Below are 18,439 nucleotides of genomic sequence, written 5' to 3'. Positions count from 1 at the left end.
TTTAAGATTGTGAGTTATTTTGGGTGAAGGCGAAGGTGAACTGTTTTACAGCTGACATGAACATGTCATTTTTAAGGCTGTGAAATTTTGGAAAAGCCGTAGAAACCCATTCTCAGAGGTCACCAGGACAAACCTCTCCTGCTGGGCAAGTGAATAGAAATGAGTTCATAATTACAGAGTATAGTAGCGACACGTTTGCTTTTTCACCATTTTAATTGAGTTTTTTCAGAAAGGAAGAGAACTTAAAACAATACAGAAATGTCTTTTGTTCTTCCAGGGCCATTTACTGAGGGCTTTGCAGTGAGAGCAGAGGATGCTTATTAAAGAAAGCAACAATATCAAGATGTTATTTTAGTGCTGAAGTGCTGTTCTTAGCTGGAACAAAACTAAATGTTTTGGATGGACTGGGTACTTGCTGAAAACTAGCATTGAGCTAAATGATTTGCAGTGCTCTTAGTGAACTCAACAAATGGTGTTGAAGCAGAAGAACGAGGAAGGGAAGGAATTGAAAATGTTGAAACACCCTTTTCCTTCTCAGTAGGATTTCCAAGTCAAATTAATTAGGTTTAATGTGGGTCTGAACCCATGAAGCAGCATCTGGAAATCAGGTTTTCATCCTCCTCTTTATGCTCCTGTGTCCTCTGTGCCCTCCTGGGAGCTGATGGGGGTTACTGGAGCCACCATGGAGACTCTCTTTGGGGGTGCAGAGGGAACATCCCAAACCCACTGGGGATGTCACGGCCATCCATGCTGAGCAGGGTGCAGAGGAGTTGAGCCAGCGTAATGGTGGCTGTGAAAAGCTGCCATTTGTGGGAGAGCTCTTCTCCTGAGCAAACTCAGGACCAATAATTTTTTTCTTTTTAAGGACAAAAGTAAGTCTCTGGTGGTGTACTTGCCTGCAATGATGAGTAGCAATGCTAGCATCTAGCTAAATCATAGTGTTTAGAGTGTAACAATGCAAAAAACTCTTCTAGGCAGCTGAAAGCACCTAAGCAGAGATGCTGTTAAAATAATAGTTCCTGTCCTGCTTAAGATTTTGAAACTTTGAATCAGTGGTGAAGGACGGGCCACGTTTTCAGGAACAACTGCACTAAAGGTGCATCTCAGAAAGGAATCATAGAATATCTCAAGTTGGAAGGATCCCATAAGGATCATCGAGTCCAACTCCCTGCTCCTCGCAGGACTACCTAAAACTAAACCATATGACTGAAAAAGCTGCACCAGCTGAAGCTGAGCATCCTGGAGAGCAACGTGAAGAACTCCCTGTCGGAGTGCTGGTCCTTCACGATGAGGTTTCTCAAGGATTAAGTGTTCATATGCATGAAAGTCCCAAACAAATAGTCGGCACTTGCCCCTCCTGCCCAAGCAGAGCTGGCAGTCACCGATGAGCAGGGCATCAGCTGAAGGGTTGGTTACAGGCAATTTAGAGACAGATCATCGTTTCTTTGAGTTTGATTGTCTTGCAACATCGCTGGGAGTTATTACACTAAATTAATTCTCTGAACTGCAGGTCCCCAGAGGACAATATTGTCTTGGCGGTTTGTTCCTAAAAGGGCTCAGCTGGGTGATTGCGTTACTGCGGCTTAATGAATTACGGCACGTGAGCTGGGCAGCAGTAATTGCCTGCGCGTGCCGCTGGCTGTGCGTGCAGAGTGCCTTATGCTGCAACCCCTCCACCAAGCTGGGAGATAACTCACCTTATGGTTGCCATGCTGTCCTGCATTAGTAGAGGGGCAGGAGTTTTTCATTAGCAATTAGATGTGCTAGTGGTGTGCTGAAGCTGATCAGGAGGTCAGTAAGAGCAGGAGGAGAGCTGTGATGGGTCACACCAGACCACCTGGATTGGTGACCAGCAATGGACACCAGGAGGAGTGTGAGAAGAACAGGGTATGCATGTAATGCTGCTTCCCAGCAGTGCTCTCCTCTTCTTAACGGTTGGACTCGATGATCTTAAGGTTCTTTTCCAACTGAAATGATTCTATGATTCTCCAGGAATTTACACTTTGAGGATCTGCAGGACCAGATTTGCTCACCTTTGTGTCCAGTAGCTCCTGATGGATTTTCCTTTCATGACTTTGGCAATGTGTTTTTTGAACAGTTGTAAACTCCTGGTACTTGCATCTACTATAGCATAGCTCCACAGTTTAACTGTTTATTATCTGAAGAAATACCTCCTTTTGCTTATTTTGAACCATCCTTCCTTTCATGTCATGAGAGTTAAAGTGCTCACATGGCTGTGCCTGCAGACTAAGTGCCCATTGAGCACTACCTTAGCTCTTCAGTTGTGTTCAGCAAAGTGGGATTCAGCATTTAAAACAGGTTTTGCCATTTTGAAAGCAAGACCATCAACAGAAGTATTCAGCAGTGCCTGCTCTGGGATCCCAGAATCATAGAATCACAGAATAGTTTTGGTTGGAAGGGACCTTTAAAGGTCATCTAGTCCAACCCCCTGCAACGAGCAGGGACATCTTCAACTGGATCAGGTTGCTCAGAGCTCTGTCCAACCTGACCTTGAATGTTTCCAGGGATGGGGCATCTACCACCTCTCTGGGCAACCTGTTCCAGTGTTTCACCACCCTCATCGTAAAACATTTCTTCCTTACATCTAGTCTGAATCTCCCCTCTTTTAGTTTAAAACCATTACCCCTTGTCCTATTGCTACAGGCCCTACTAAAAAGTCTGTCCCCATCTTTCTTATAAGTCCCCTTTAAGTACTGAAAGGCCGCAGGAAGGTCTCCCTGGAGCCTTCTCTTCTCCAGGCTGAACAACCCCAACTCTCTCAGCCTTTCCTCATAGGAGAGGTGTTCCATCCCTCTGATAATTTTTGTGGTCCTCCACCCAGGGCACCTTGGTCATCTTGGTTGTATTGGTGTTGCTTTGGTAGCTGATAATGTGCCTAACTTACTTTTAACCAACCTGGCAGGAAATTCCTCATTGTGTGGGCAAGCGCAGGGTGCTGTTGGGTCAATCAGCTGTAGGAAGAGTCATGGGGAAGCAATGCAAGAGCTGTCCCAAGGGAAGACAGCCAGAGATGAAACAACACTGCTGTGTTTTGTTGTCCATCAACCTCAAAGTGCTTTTTGGCAGAGGGCTGCTCCCAGCATCCCCCCTTTCCCTGCGAGGAAACCAAGGCAGAAAGGAGGGAAGGGGCTGTGGGTGGACCTTCCCCCACCGCAGACCTTGCAGTGAACCCGTGGCCACCAGATCCTCATATGTGTGAACCCTGTCACCCGTGAGACCATCCTTCAAGGCTGCTCTTTTAGTGTCATGTAGTGCAAAACACAACTGTCTACGTGATGCTATTTCAGCCGGCCAGAATTGAGGGAAGGAAATATAGCGGCAGGTTCCTCTGCACTAGGAAACTGATCTGTTATTGAAATGGCTTTCTCTTTGGTGGAGTGTTTCCGGCATGGCTCCTCAGTGCTGGAAATGGGTTTATCCATCTACGCGTTGTTTTCCAGTACGAGTTCATGGAGGTGTTGTCACCAGCTGGTTGCTGGAGTGAATATAAAGTGAAATAGCTTGTTTCTTTCTCCTCCTTTCAATCCTCGAATATAAATGTGCCATTGCTGGTGATCGCTTGGAAGGAGCACTGAGGACTTTCTGCTGCCAGGTTGCTCTCCAAAGTTATCTGGCAACTGAACTGAGAGGTAAGGGCAAGCAGAGGTTGATGCTTTCGATGGGTAAAAAAAAGGCTTTATGGCATCCCGTGCCTCACACGAGGACTTTCCGTCAGACCTGGCCCATTTGAAGAAGCCCAGCAGCACTTTAGCAGTGTGTCTGCACGGTCTGGGTGGTGACTTACAGTTTTTGGCCATGGCAAGTAGCCACCCTCTCTGCAGGAGAGCATTTGCCACCCGGTCCTTCTCCCTGCAAGCCCAAATTGGGGACCTTGGCCCCGGAGACCCGGGAGGGAGCAACGTGCTGAAGCTCTGCAGGGCCTCCTGGCATGGTTAGTGCGTGAAGAAGTTGCCAGCTTGAGTTGTTTGGGCTCTTGTTGCAGAAACAATATTTCTGTCTGACCCCAGTTAGCAACTGATGTTTGCAAAATAAAGAAATCAAAGCACTGGAAATACTTTCCATTCCTGTTCTTGTCTCAGCCCAAAATATTAAAAATATTGCATCTATTATATGCAGCTAATGTCTCTGCTGGCATGTAAATCACCCAGGGATTTTTAATCTCCATATTAAAAAAAGAAAAAGTTAACTACACTCTATTTTTGGATATTTGTTAACTGTTTTGTTTCCATTTATTCCTACTAAAGCCACAGCAGTCTGTCTCCAAGGGGCCATCTGTGGGAAAGAGAGTCCCTAGATTTGATTCAGGAGGTGCCAGGGTCATTAACAGGCATGAAGGCGCTGAGTATCTGCTCTTTCTCTGATAATGTCTTTATTTAGCGTGACAGCCTCCAGGGCATGAGTGGACAACAGGCTGCTTTATTTCATTTAAACTAACATTGCTCCGTCCATTCCCAGCATTGCGCAGATGCTATGGATCATCCCAATTTCCCGATTAAAGCTGGGGGTGCTGGTCCCCAAGCAGCTACGTGGCACTGGAGCTACAGAAGGTGACCCAGCTCTGTGCCTCCCCCTGAGTTGCGTGTTCCCTTCCAAACTGATGAGTGGAAACTCATCCAAGAGAAAGTAAATTTTTGGAGTGGATCAGACCCTGGCACAGCTCAGCACATCCATGTGAGCATTAGGGGTGGCATGAGAGAGGAGGCAGGAATGGGGTCAAGAGGAGACAACTCTTCTTTTGACAGCAGGACAGACTTAGGTAAACATTTGGGAAACTGCTTAGGATTGTCACTGGGTTGCAATAAGTCAATGTCCAGATGGATCCTAGCTCCCAAAGCTCTACACTAGATGCTATAGCATGCTGCATCGTTTTTAAAGAAGTTTATTTAATGTGTTTGATAAAGGCTTCTGGCACGCATAAGTCCAAAGCATCTCTGCTCCTTGAGTTGGTGTTTTACCAGATCCCCGTGTCGGAAGTAATTGCTTGCCGTGGGCTTTGGGTCAGCTCATGTGTCTGGACAGCTGTTAGGAGATCCTGTCAAATCTTGCCTTAGCTTCTACAGGAAAGACATTTATTTCTTCACTAGAAAGCACTGGTATAAATAGGAGATGGAAAAAACCTAGGATGTCTCCTTGCTTGCAGGTCAAAGAGTCACAGGGGTCTAAAGGAAGACAGCTGAACAAAAAAGCAGCAGGTGGGGGCTTGTACGTACTATTTAGGATGTGTCTTGAGGGACAGGACTATGGAGGGATGGTGGTGGGCTGCGTCTATGCATCTTGGCACGGGTTTGAAGTTTATATCTCTTGGAGGATTATCAGATCTTGGGATAACTGATAAGCCTTGGTGTATTTTTAAAGGAGGCAGCCTGGAGTCTGCGATATAAGCTTTTTATTGCATAGTAGTAAAAGATTACATTCATTCAAGTCACATTCTTACCAGTAGTCCAGGATCCATGTGTATTTGCACTCAGCAGACTTTTGGGAAATATCGTGTACCGTGGTTGTGTCTTTCAGGTTTAAACTATTTCAGCTAAACTGGATTCAGTTCCTTGTCATCGTATTTTCCTATGGTTTTCATGTAATTTTTGCAGTCACGTTTACAATATGCTAAGAATCCAAAAACATAATTCCAAGCAATGTAGTTTATGAAGAGAACCATTTCCAAGCAATTTCTACATGAAATCACTGCAATGATTTCTACACCAGTCTGGGCAGTCAGCCTTGAAGTCCAGGGGGTGTCTTCCTAGCTGATTGCCTGCTCTGTGCAACAAGGGCCTCCATCTGGACATCCCTAATGATTTGTGGGAGATCCAGCAAAGCATTTAAAGAGCTGTTTTGGAGCTATCTATCTTGCATGCCATCTGTACTTGGGATGTCTTTCCCAAGCTGGTGTTGCAAAACAGCTACTTAAATTCCTCCTGAAGATTCATTTCCATGAAGCTTAGAAGAAAATAGCTGACTCAGGCAGCCTGTGCAGCCAAGCATTGCAGCACGTGAGGACTTTCATTGGACTTCAGCAGTAGACAAGTTTGCTCTTCAATGCTTTGCTGAGTCTGTTCCAATGGACTTTGTGCCATGTCCTTTCAGCCCAGCAGTGCTGTCTCTGCTCCTGCAGCACAGCCTGCAGACTGGGCGCTCATCTGGTGGCCCTGTGAGGGGGCTGTCCATCACTGCCGTGGGAGAAGTAGTGGACACCGATGGTGTGAAGTGACGCTGCAGGAAGGCACAGGGAGAAATCGGGTCCATTTCTGTGTTTGGAAAAGCCAAATCAGTGAGCATCCCCTAGCAGAAGGTAGTGCATCCCATGATGAACCGTGCTTTGTGTCAATCCTACACCCATTTTTTGGATGCGTTATTGCGTGAGCACCTTGGGTGTCTCTGTGTGAAGCCCTTCAATCATAGAATCACAGAATGGTTTGGGTTGGAAGGGACCTTTAAAGGTCATCTAGTCCAACAACAAGTTGGACTAGATGCAGGGACGAGTCATCTAGTCCCTGCAATGAGCAGGGACATCTTTAGATCAGGTTGCTCAGAGCCCCATCCAACCTGACCTTGAATGTTTCCAGGGATGAGGCATCTACAACCTCTCTGGGCAACCTGCTCCAGTGTTTCACCACCCTTGTTGTAAAAATCAATGCTACCCTGTTGGTTTATAGTGAGTCTAGTTATGTTGTAAAGGCCAAATGAAATAATCTTTAGCAAGCAAAGACAGACGTGATGCCCAGGCCCAAGGGAGGGTTGTCAGCAGCGGCTGTACCCCAAGACCAAGGTGGTGACAAGAGGAATTGTTCCCAGGTAGGCAGTAGGCGGCTCATCTTAAGGTTTCATAATGCTTTTCCCAGCAGCCAAATGCTGTGAGCCTCATCAAAAACATCTCTACCCTCATAGCGTTGTTTTTGTTGGCTGTGCTTGTCTTCTGGAGTTCATTGTATGTTTTCAAGGATGCGTACATGTAAGACCTAAAGCACGCATCATGTCTCAACTGTTCAAAGATGATCTGAGATCCTGATCACCACCGTTTTGACAGGTGGATTTTCTACGCTTCCAAAATGCCGTGTCCATCCAGATGTGTGGGCTGGGTCTAGTGATCAGGATAGACTTTAACCCTAGTGACAGAAAGTCATAAAAGAAGTGTGAATAATTTCATTTTTGTTTTCAGGAGTGAGCATGACATCTTGTTCCCTTCTCATCTGAGAAAAATGCAAACAAAAATGAAACTGGAGCCAAACTAAACCAGTTTGAGAGAGAAAGCCAAAGGGAAAACACACAGAAGTCCTGTGTTCTTCATCCTTGGAGCTGGTGGTTGTTGCTTTCTGTGGGGTTTTGAGGTTTTTGATTAGATTGTGTGGAACTGTCAATCTTATTTTAGTGTTTCCCACTCTCAATCATAGCAAGGATAGAAAATGGCTGTGGCTGGACTGTGATGCTCCCTGCACCAAAGCAACGCTGAGTTATCATTGTACATGCACGTAAAACATCAGAGTGCCTTTGATGGAGGTAGGCTTGGAGAAGAATACTTTTGGGGGAAGTCAGACCTCTAGAATAGAAATTCCTCCTCATTATATTAATAGCAATATTCCTGTTGACCTCCCAGTGCAGCATTAGACCTCCAGAACTGGTTTTAGATGCTGTAAAATTCCACCAGCTCCTAACTGGGATCCTTCAGACCTTCCAGTTTGGACCATGATGTCCCTTAGGTGTCCAAAGCCAGTGCAGATAGCAAACCCCTCCAGCAGCACCTGCTCAGAGGTGCTAGTCCATTTTTTTGGGAGCTGCATCCCATACTCATGGGATCCAAGACTGCCACGTAATCTGCACAGCTGCTGGTGGGGAGAGGGGGGATGTGGTGGTGGAACACAATGGTGGGATGCAGAGGAGCTGGCAGGGCTGGCAGGGTACCTCTCTCCAAGCCATGCCGTTGGCGACTGCGTCCCTGGCCAGGGATGGGGTTGCTGTCAGGTGAAATGTGGTGTGTGAAATTCTTAGTTCAGAAAGTCTGAGCCTGGAGACATTGTTTTTTTCAGGGGATGTTTCAGGGGACTCTGCTTCTTCCTGCCCTTTCCCTTTTCAGGGCAGCTAGCTAGTGCAACCATGAAGAACCCAGTTGCTATCAGTCTCTGTGAATTTGACTCTTTCAGTGGTGTCTCTAAGAGTTTTATTTAATTTCTCTCCCTCAATGGAAAATGGGGATTTTGAAAAAGAAGGTGGGAGAGAGGTGGCTCTTCATCCCATAGACCCAGCCCCATCAGTCCTCCGTTCGCAGGTACAGTTGCTGCATGCCTTGGGGATGCTCTACTCTTCCAGCGTTGGAGGGGTGCCACGGATAAGTGGGATCTGGGATCCTCGTAGGAGCGGAAGGTCCCACAGAGTCCATTTCTGCAGCAGATCTTAATCTATCCCTTATAACAGCAATTGCTAATTAATTGCAGGCATGTTAATAGCAAAGCTGATCATGAGATACTCCCCATTCCTGGGCTTGATCCTGGCACAGAGATGAGATCCTGCCTGGGCAGAAGAAAGGGTGGAGAGAAACTTTCTGTCTGCAAAATGCAGTGAGGAATGTTTTCATTCACCAGAAGGATGAAGGGGAAGCAGAAGGCTTGACCTTGGCCACAGCACTGCTCTTCATTCTCAACTTCTTGCCTGAATGGCTGCAAGTCCATATTAGTTGGGTGGCCATCATTGCTGGGTGGCCCTGGCCATGCCCACCAGGTATCCGGCTCTGAGTGAAAGCAGGACAAAACCAGCATCCCTCCTCTGCAAGGATCTTAGCGTGCCCAGGAGGGTTTGTCCTGTGGGAGAGTTGCCTGGGATTGAGGGCAAGCGTGGTATCCAGGCAGGTTCTTTCAAAGGCAAGAGCCAGGATGTCCAGAGCATCCAGTCCCTGAGCCCACGGATGGGATCTCAGTCCATTCGGCCGTACAGGATGCTCTGCACTGCGGGGTAAATGTCTCGAGTCCTGCTGGAGGTGTAGCTCCTTACCTCTCAGTATTTGTAAGAATTCCCTAACCAAATCTCCATGCAACCACCAGGAGAATGTAACCCCACGTTGTCCTCCAGCTCTCCACATGCCAGACAAGTGGTTGGGGGCTCTTGGAGGACTTGTCTCTCCCGGGGGCATATGAGCAGGGCTGACAGGACAGAGCAACTGTGTTTTAGACCACAGCTGTCCACGTGTCTGGAGTTATTTTCCCCAGCCTTGTGCCTTCTGGCCCCTTTCCTTGGGAGCAAACGATGTAGTAAAAACTTGCAGGAATCCCGTATTTCTGAGCACGTAGGCTGGTAATCACCGAGACAGCTGAAGCCTTAGATTTGTTTGTGTAGGCTCCTCTGACAGAGCAGACATTTGTCAGATCTAAATTCTGTTGAAAGGTATCTCATTTAGTTAATTGAATAAAAAAATCAGCAGAGAAACGATAGCACAAGCGATACCATCCTATTTCCAGCTTGGCAATTCTGACTATTCTCTTGGTTTTTAGTTCTTCTGTAGTTTCTTTGTAACTCTCAACGTCTCTTTAAGTTTCCACGTTGACCAGTGGCCAAATCCCTGGTCTCACTGAAGTCAGGGGGAGTTTTGAGCTGAATCAGAATCTGGCCTTTGAAGTTAAAATAGTTATTTAGCATTAAATAGAGGCAAGAGGTAAAAGACCGGTGTGCTCTCTAGGTACTTCTTGTAGCTGAAGCAGGGTCCCCTGCAAGGCACCGTGTCCTTACAGCAAAGGATGAGCAGAGAGGGACAGAGGAAGGATTTCCCAGTAGCTGCAGCATTTTTCTGGGGTGAATTATTTCTTTTCTCAGAGATGTTGCTGTGTGATTCAAGCTTCAGCTGTTCCTCCCTTCAGCATCACAAGCCTAAAACTCTGGGCTAGGAGGTGCCTTTGGGTTCCTACATGGTCTGGTTCCCTAAGCTTGGCAGGTCACCCCAGGCCACCATCTCGGCTCTCCTGCCCTCAAGCAAGCACGAGGATGTTTCCATCAACTCAACCCACAGCGGATGTGTGTGGTGGGGTGCCCTGGTCCCCATCTTGCCCCTTCCTGGGGCTCTCTATGTCCCCAACACCTTGGTCACACCTGAGAGCAAGGATGGGTCATCCCAGCCTCCCAGGCTTTGCGATGCTGTGCAGTCAAAGAAGTTTTAAGATCTGGGCCCCATTCTCCCTGCTTTGGCTCCTCTTCTCTGCAGAGTCCTATTTCTTCTTGGCTTTTCTTCTTCGCTGGGGTGTTGGGAAGATAAAGCACACAACAAGTCTTTGCCTGAATGCTGGATTATCATCTAGACCCCTGCCTGCTGCCAAGTCACGGATGTTGCCTCTTGCTTGCCATTCTCCTTCCTTTGCCTTTTATTTCTTGCAAATTTTTTTTCCTAAGTTGTTTCACTCTGGTGTTTTCCATCCTGTGGTCAGTGACTGCAGAGCTTCGGTTTGTGTTTGCTCTGCCCCTTGCCATGGGGATATTGCCTTTTAGCTGTCCTGTAGGGGGACAGAGCTGCCTGTCCTCTCCCTGTCCTATTGCAAAAGCCCCAAACCGAACAATCTTGCACATTCCACATTGGCTTAAGTGTTTATTTGTAATCTTAAACCTTTTTTTTTTCCTTTCACAGCCCTTAAACAAAAATGGTTTAGTTTATAATATCATTATGTCTTTAGGAAAAAAATGTCCCTGCACACATTTCTTGCAGGAATTTACAGCAGAGGTTGGTTCCCAGCTCATTCCAGGCATTTTGCCTTACCTCTGCTCAAATTAAAGCTGTGTCTGTGTGCAGCCTTTGTAATTTCTGTGCAATTTTTGCAACTTAAATACAGTAGCAGCCTGTCTGGCTAATAACCCAAGAATAAAAGTGCATCCAAACAGTTAAACTCAGATATTTGAGACGAGAGAAGAGCAAAACCACAGAAAGCTAACGCTAAATTATATCAGCAAAACTCTTGCACGCTTAAGCATGTGAGGGCTCAGTACTAGATAACGTTTTAACTAACTTTTATTTTGACATTCCCCTTTTAATAAGCGTTGCTCTTTACAAAGTGGCTTATGTGATTGCGTTACTGAGAGGAAACAAAGAAATGCCAGGAAAACTTGATGTGGAGAATCTGTACTCATAAAATGCTTGTAAGCTCCAGCAAACAGGAAAGCTTCCCCCATCTTTTTTTTTTTTTTAATTCCCTGCCATTCAGCTTGCAGGGAAAAAAAAAAAACCAACACGTTGAATATCTCAGAAAACCGGATCTGGTGGTCTGAGACTAAACACAAATTCCTTCCACTGCCACCATGAACAAGCCTCTTCGTCCTGTGTTCACCAAACACGAGCCCTCACTCTTTATGGTTAAGAGCCAGTTGGCCTCGGAAAATAGGTTTTAACTCCTGGGGATGCCAAGGAATACAGATTTGATGGGCAGATGGTTTTGGCAGGCAGGGTTGGAGACTGTTTAGCTGCTGACCATTGAAATGTATTTGTGAATGGCCGCTTCCTTCATCTGAGCGCCTTTAGCCGAGCGTTGCAGATGTTGAAAATAAAATTAATTGCTATGCGATGGGTTTTAAATAAACACTGCTATTTATCCGAGTGGAGGCGGGCGTTTGGGGTAAGGGATGAGGCTGAGCAGGGGGATTATAATGGCTACAAAACCAATATGGATGCAGACCGATGTGGTCACTGCAGCGCTCACAGTTGTTCCCTTGTTTTGGGGGACGATGCTGAGGAGATGTCCTTTGTGAGCCTCCAGCGCTGCTCCCAGCAGCCTTGTAAGGAGCTGAGCGTTGAAGCATCCCACATGCTCTCAGAGCCCATACCAAATGTTAAAAAGGCAGCGGGCAGGCAAGGAGCTGCCATCATGCTTAGGACTAACCCTGCAGAGTCCCAGGTGAAGGCAGCCAACGCCAGCACCGTCTCCATCTTAATTGCATCCTTGATGTTGGCATGCTGGCTCAGCCTTCTCTGCTGGGGACAGCCACACTGCAGCCTGTGTGGAAACCTGAAATGTCCAAGGCTGCCAAAGTGTTTCTTCCATTCAACCACTGTTTTTTTGGGGACCTGCCATCTCAGCTACTGGTTATGGCCAGCACACAGGGGCTTGCTCATCCTTTCTGAGCTGCTGTAGTCTCTCGAGCAAACCATTTGTGGGCAATTCCTCCTCTTTGTGCCTGTTGAATTTCCATGTTATCCTCTTGGAGCCATATTTACCCAGCCTCCTATCCGGAGGTAATAGTCCTGGCTCCCCGTGCTGCCGGAGCCATGCGTGGTCCTCAGCTTCTTCATCCATGCACGTGTCCTCTCCCAGTGTAGCAACAATGAAGGACATGCATAAAGAAAGGCCAAACAAAACCATTTGGTGTGGGCACCTCTTTTACTCAGTAATTCACTTTTTAGCTTTTTTTGCTCTCTGAGAAGTTCCTGATACGCTTAAAATGATGCACTGCAAACCAATGCTGTGTTGGTACAGCAGAGGTGGTGAGGAGGAGAAGCAAGCAATGCTGTAGGCCAGGCTTATCAGGAGCTCCTTAGGTCTTCAGAAAAATATATCTCCTGATATTTCTTGCCTGCCTGACTTCCCGCTGCTGAGCTGGGACTAACCAGGTCTTCCCTGGTTTAGTGTGGAAGCAACACAGAAAACACAGAAACCTGGGAGAGATTTTCCTGGGAACCAAAGTCATGTTATCTAACTGTTCATCAAAACTTTCAGCTGAAATATGCCTGTTATTGAAAGAGGCATGAGTTGTGTTAGATGCCAAGAAATTGGCTCCCCTTTTGTGGTAGGGAGACCCACAGAGCCCACCTGCCAAGGGCCAGGGTGTTTGGTGGGGCAGAAGGTGCGTTGACCAAAGAGGACCATGCAGGAAAGGATGTACTAACGACTTCCTTTGACTTTCCAGGCGACAGCAGAGACTTCCTGGTGGGAACAAGTCTCAGCAGCACGCAGATCATCAGCAAGGTGGCACCAAACACAACAGGGACCACCAGAAACTCTACCAAGGAGGCCAGGCCCCTCACTCCTCAGGCAGGACGGGCCACCATGGCTACAGCCAGAACCGGAGATGGCACCACAACCAGAAGCACTTGCCCAATGATAAAGAAATGCACAGAAATGCCAAAGAGACTGAGAATTTGAAAATAGAGGACGCTTCCGTCTGCACGGTGCATATTCCCGTGGAGACGCACCGGGGCCCGGAGGCTGTGGAGAAGCAGTCTCAGCAGCATATCCAGGAGTCAGAGACCAAGCGGAAAGACAGTATTCATGAGCGCATTGGGGAAAGACCCAAGATCAATTTGCTTCAGTCTTCCAAAGACAGGCTGCGGAGGAGACTAAAAGAAAAGGTACTGTTTCTTAGCGGAACATTGAGTTTCCCTTTTTCCAAGAGTCTGGCTGCTGGCCTTTCTCCAGACAAAGAGTGGGTTGGGCTCAAGGGACCTTTCCATGAATGCACCCAACATATCTTAATCTCCCAGTGTCAACACTTCTCTTGAAGTGTCTTTGTGCTTCTTCAGGAGGCCTTTTATTGACACAGTGCTCGCCTACTTGGTTGAGGTTGAGGTTGCTACCAGCATGTGTTCTCCAAGAAAGACTGGGAACTCTCCCCCTACCCATGTAAAGACCGTCGGGGAAGGCTGGTGCACGTGTGAGCTGCAACGCGGGTGCTCCTTCCCCAGGGTCTGATCCCAGCTGACTGCCTCCTGGTCTGCAGAGCTCATCAGCTTTGCAGAGGTCTAAAAAAGGCAATTTGTCTCCAAATTACAGAGTTTTGACTTTTGAGTGCTTAATCGTTGGAGTCAGCTACTTAAAAGTTGATATCCATTTATCTCAGCAATGAATCGAAATGCCCTTTTCTTTCCCCCTTCCTTCCAACAACCCAACAATAACAAAACTATTGCATGCAAGTGACGGATGAGAAATCATTTCTGGAAACAATATTCAGCCTCAGATTTCTGAGGAAATTGGAGATGACATCTTCATTTGCCCCCTGTGAAACTCAGATTCTTTCTCTTGAGGTTCTTTTGTCGGACGGGAAAATGCATCCATGGGGGTATCTCCAATGAGATTTCCAAAATGCATAGCAAAAATAACCTGAACATATACAATTCCATGGGAGTGCATGTTGAAAATGTATACCTTTGAATGCATGTGCATTTACTATTTATGTATGTGGCATGAGGGGGAGGAAGAGAGTTTGTTAGTTATTTTTATGTTCTTTAAAGCAATGGGAGTATAGCAGAGACTTTCAGAGTATTCATTTTAATGTGCTCTCTGTGAATTTATAGTCTTATAAGACATCACATAAGCACCCACTCTTGGGTGGGTGTAATCAACACAAGTGGCCTCCTGATGGGAGTTTTGGACAACTCCAGCTGCTGGCTGGCATTGGGGTTGTCCAAAAAATTGCTACAGGTTTGTGTTGTATAGCACATTTTAAGATTCAACTAGAGGAGGAGAAGGGAGCAGACCATAGCAAGCAGGATACATGCCTTACACTGGGGGAAAGGGACAAATGCATAAATAAACGTTGAAAAGAAGCAATAAATTCTATGCTAATGACGTGAAACGAAAAGTGTAACAGCCAAGAGATGGAAAAGTTAAGAGTTTTTCTAATGCTGGGATCGTGTGACATCTTTGATCTCAATTTAGATCATTAAATATATATTAAAAAGTAGATATTTTTGTAGGATTGTTATCTGAGCATTTTGCAAACATTAGTGCACTTTCAAAATAGAGGCAAAAAATTGTCCGTTATCACCATATTGCAGACACCCCCAGACACCTGTCCAAGATGCCGAAGGCAGTCAAGGGTGGTCAGACCTTGGCATCCTGGCTCAGGACCCTCAAGCACATCTTCTCCCCGAGCCAAAGGGGAGGACTCTGGGATTGAGTGCTGTGGGAAATGGGGAAAGAGAACATTTCTCGGGCAGGACTTCACTTGTGGTTTTCAATGCTGAGATGAGACCATTGTGCTTCTAAAAGATGCTTTGATTTTTCTATGTCTGTTTATATGTCTTCCCAATCCCCTTCCCCCTTTGCTGTTTGTGGAAGGACAAGGGCTGATATGTCTGTTTTTTCCTTGTGTAACAGACGCCTTGTCTTTCCCTTTTCACGGACCAGGACGAAGTCACGGTGGAAACCACCAATCCTGAAAAGAACAAAATGGACAAATTAATCGAAATCCTCAACAGCATGAGGAACAACAGCAGCGATGTTGACTCCAAGCTCACCACCTTCATGGAGGAAGCCCAGAACTCTACCAACTCTGAGGAGATGCTGGGGGAGATAGTCAAGACCATCTACCAGAAAGCGGTGACAGACCGCAGCTTTGCTTCCACAGCAGCCAAGCTCTGTGACAAAATGGCCCTCTTCATGGTGGAAGGAACCAAATTCCGGAGTCTGCTCCTCAACATGTTGCAGGTAATGAGATAAAATTAGTTGGTTAGATGCCTGCAGCTTCACCCTGCCTTATCTTACCATGCATTTGGACAGGAGCTGAGCTGTTACCAAATTCCTTTTGAAGCCAGTTGATGAGAGCAGAACAGAAGCATACCTGTAATTTTATCTGTGCTCATCTTTAATGATTGCCATAGATAATGTGGCACTGAGGGCATTGTCAAGTTGCTCTTCATTCCCATTTCATGAGCTGTATGTGGAATTACACACCAGGGCCCATCTGTGAAGTGAGTGGGTTGCTTGTGGCAGCATCCCCGTGGCATGAAGAGAAGTGAACTTGAAGGGTCTTACAGTGGAGGGTCTTTGCTGCTCTTTTCGGTTGAAGTCCATCTCAGCACCAGAGATACCAAGTTAAGTCATAGTCCTCGAGTAGGCTGTTGGCTGGTTGAAGGGCTTGCTCCTGGTTTCTGATTGCAACCCAGACAGAAATAATTTGTGTATGTGCTAATTATTCTGGGTGACTTGTTTATTGGTATACGCAGCACTGTTTAGTTATTCTGCTCCAAAACCATCAGCCTGGGGGAGATAAAGAAGCAGTGGTTCTGATAACTGGTCCATGATAATGGTGGATGATGGGGAAACAGGACTGTCCTCACTGGCCCGCCGTCTGCTGTGGGGAACATGTTTTACTGTACCACACCATCAAAGGGCAGGCTGCTTTCTGGGGAGGGTGTCACATGGACCTCCGTCTTTCTGCCTCTTTGGAGACAGGACATGTAGAGCTGAAACCATGAATTTCCATCCTTAATTTAATATGCATTTCCATTTGGCCATTCCCTCACACACACATGTCATCTGCAGCACATATAAAGCTCTCGTTTCATTTCTCTGTTCTCCACACATGTTCAGTGCCCAGCATCACTCCAGTTTTTGACACATCTTCTCACCCTTCTTGCTCTTGTTGGAGATTGTCCCTTGGATGCTGTGCCTGGCTGTCTGTACCTTGTGTGGGCTGAGTTGGCTTTTGGGCAACACGGGAAGCAGGGAAATAAGGAGCAAAATAAAATAATGACAATTAATATTTAACGTAACCTAAGATAATTCTGCGAAGTCACTGGTCCAGTTTTGCTTCTGTCATTGCTCTGGGCACATATCAAACCCAGCATCTCTCCCCGCGCCCACTCCTTCTCCACTCTCCCCTGGAAAGCCCTTAGGCACAACACACATCTGCCCATCATGTGTACCAGGCAGTGATTTTTTCCTGATTGATTTATTTCCAAAGCTATTATAAAGCAGGAGGAGATAAATTGCGGTCAACATCAGTCCCAGATTTAGCAGCAAAGGGCTGGAGAGGGCTCTAACCTATCCAAGCATCCCACTCCTCCCATGCCAGGTCACTGTTGTGTCTTCCCCCATTTGGCTGAGCGATGCTAAGAAATCCAAAATAAAGTCCAGGAGCGATGGCCAGGGAGCAGCAGGGTGTTAGCAAAAAATTGAGGATGATGGCAGTCCTTCTGGGTTAGGGAGGACTCTTCCAACTTGCTTTCTTCTCTTGGCCCAGTGCTGCCACCCCTACCAACAGACCCAGTAGACTGATTTATGCTGCAATGTCATCTGCAATAATAACTGGCTTCATATTCAGCTCTTCATAGCATGAATGTAGGATAAATAATATATCTCATATCTCCAGAGAGTCCCAAAGTGCTTCCCAGGAACACGTAGCCAGTCTCAGTGTCATGGGAGCATGATGTCCGTTGTGGAAAGCTGGGAAGAAATGAAACGTAAAGGGTGAGCAGGGTGTGCAGGTGACTGATTTTATGTGCAAGAGCATAGAAAAATATGCAAAAGGGATTTGCTCAGCCCCAGACTGCACATCTTTTAAAAATGTCTTGATGGGGCAAAAGGTGACAGATCACTACAGGTCAAAAGCAAAGTGCTATGTGAGATTAAATAATTTAACATTTCCTTTCTGATAGTAAAGGATTTTGACTTTCTCCAAGCACAGGTGCTTTTTCCAACCAAAATAATTGGATGCATTCACATGATTAATGAAATCCTTTGGTCAGCCCAAAACTGGGATTTTTTTGTGATGCATTTAGGCTTGATAGCCCTGGCTGGAGATCGACCTTTGTATGAAGCCCAAAAGATTCATTGCAGCTGCCTTGATGTGAAATAAAGGGGTTGATGGTATTCATATATGATATATTATCAATATCAATATGATATATTGATATATGGTTGATGATATAACATTGATGTATCAATATCAATATGATATATTGATACATGGTTGACAATATAACATTACCCAGGTCCAGTCATGGCCCCTCCACCATATGATATTTTCCATCAGCCATTTCTACATAATTTACCATTAATTAAAAAAAAAAACTTTAATAAAATGCTTGCTCCAGAGCTGGATTTATGTCTCTCTAGCACCTTTCAGACTAATCTGATCCCCGGACGTAAGGAGCTCGGCTCGCCGGGCACTGGCAAGCTGGGGAATTATTCTGCTGGGGTGTGATAAATCGGGATCAGCGTGATCCCCCCCCACCGCTGCTGGCACCTGGGGCTGGATCACTCGCCCCCCCATCTGCTCCTGGCAGATGCTCCTGTTTTGCAGGGGCTTGTTTGTCCCTTTCTCTTGGGACTGCGATGGCAACGACTCAGCCCCACCGGAGGATCTCATAAATTAATGCATTAACCCGCTGAGCCACCCTTCCAGCATCCCGGTACCTATAGACAGCATCCCTATACCCCGCTGGACCTTAAAGCAAGCAGCAAGGGGTTTTCCCGCAGAGCGGGCAATAAACTGAATAAACTGTCTTTTTAACCTGGCTTCTCTTATGTTTTCAGCTGTTGACAAGGTGCTCATGCTCGGGGGTGCGTATGTTCACAGCTTATCTCAGGGGACTTGTTTTGATCCCAACAGATGCCAGCACCATGGCATGGGAATGCTGTCATGTCATCCCCCTCCCTGCAGGCAGCTCCTCTGAAGAGCATCCCCCCAGCCGGTGTTGCACCATTTCAGGCTCTAAGGGGATCTATCGGGAAAATTC

General features: G+C 46.5%; 1 protein-coding gene across 3 annotated transcripts in view; it reads left to right on the top strand.

Moving 5' to 3' along the window:
• The window catches only part of CTIF (cap binding complex dependent translation initiation factor), a 150,590-nt gene that overhangs the window by 93,228 nt on the left and 38,923 nt on the right, over positions 1–18,439 (top strand). For 2 of the 3 annotated variants that reach the window (XM_072859614.1, XM_072859616.1), the window contains 2 exons: positions 12,886–13,327; positions 15,075–15,404. In XM_072859614.1, coding sequence (XP_072715715.1) covers positions 12,886–13,327; positions 15,075–15,404 — 772 coding nt within the window. The remainder of the gene's footprint in view (positions 1–12,885; positions 13,328–15,074; positions 15,405–18,439) is intronic. The other variant, XM_072859615.1, reaches the window with a different exon arrangement.

Source organism: Ciconia boyciana, chromosome 4 (assembly GCF_034638445.1).
Source record: "Ciconia boyciana chromosome 4, ASM3463844v1, whole genome shotgun sequence".
NCBI classification, from domain to species: domain Eukaryota; kingdom Metazoa; phylum Chordata; class Aves; order Ciconiiformes; family Ciconiidae; genus Ciconia; species Ciconia boyciana.
The sequence above is the reverse complement of the archived record's forward strand: the minus strand, read 5'-3'. Positions and strand labels throughout refer to the sequence as shown.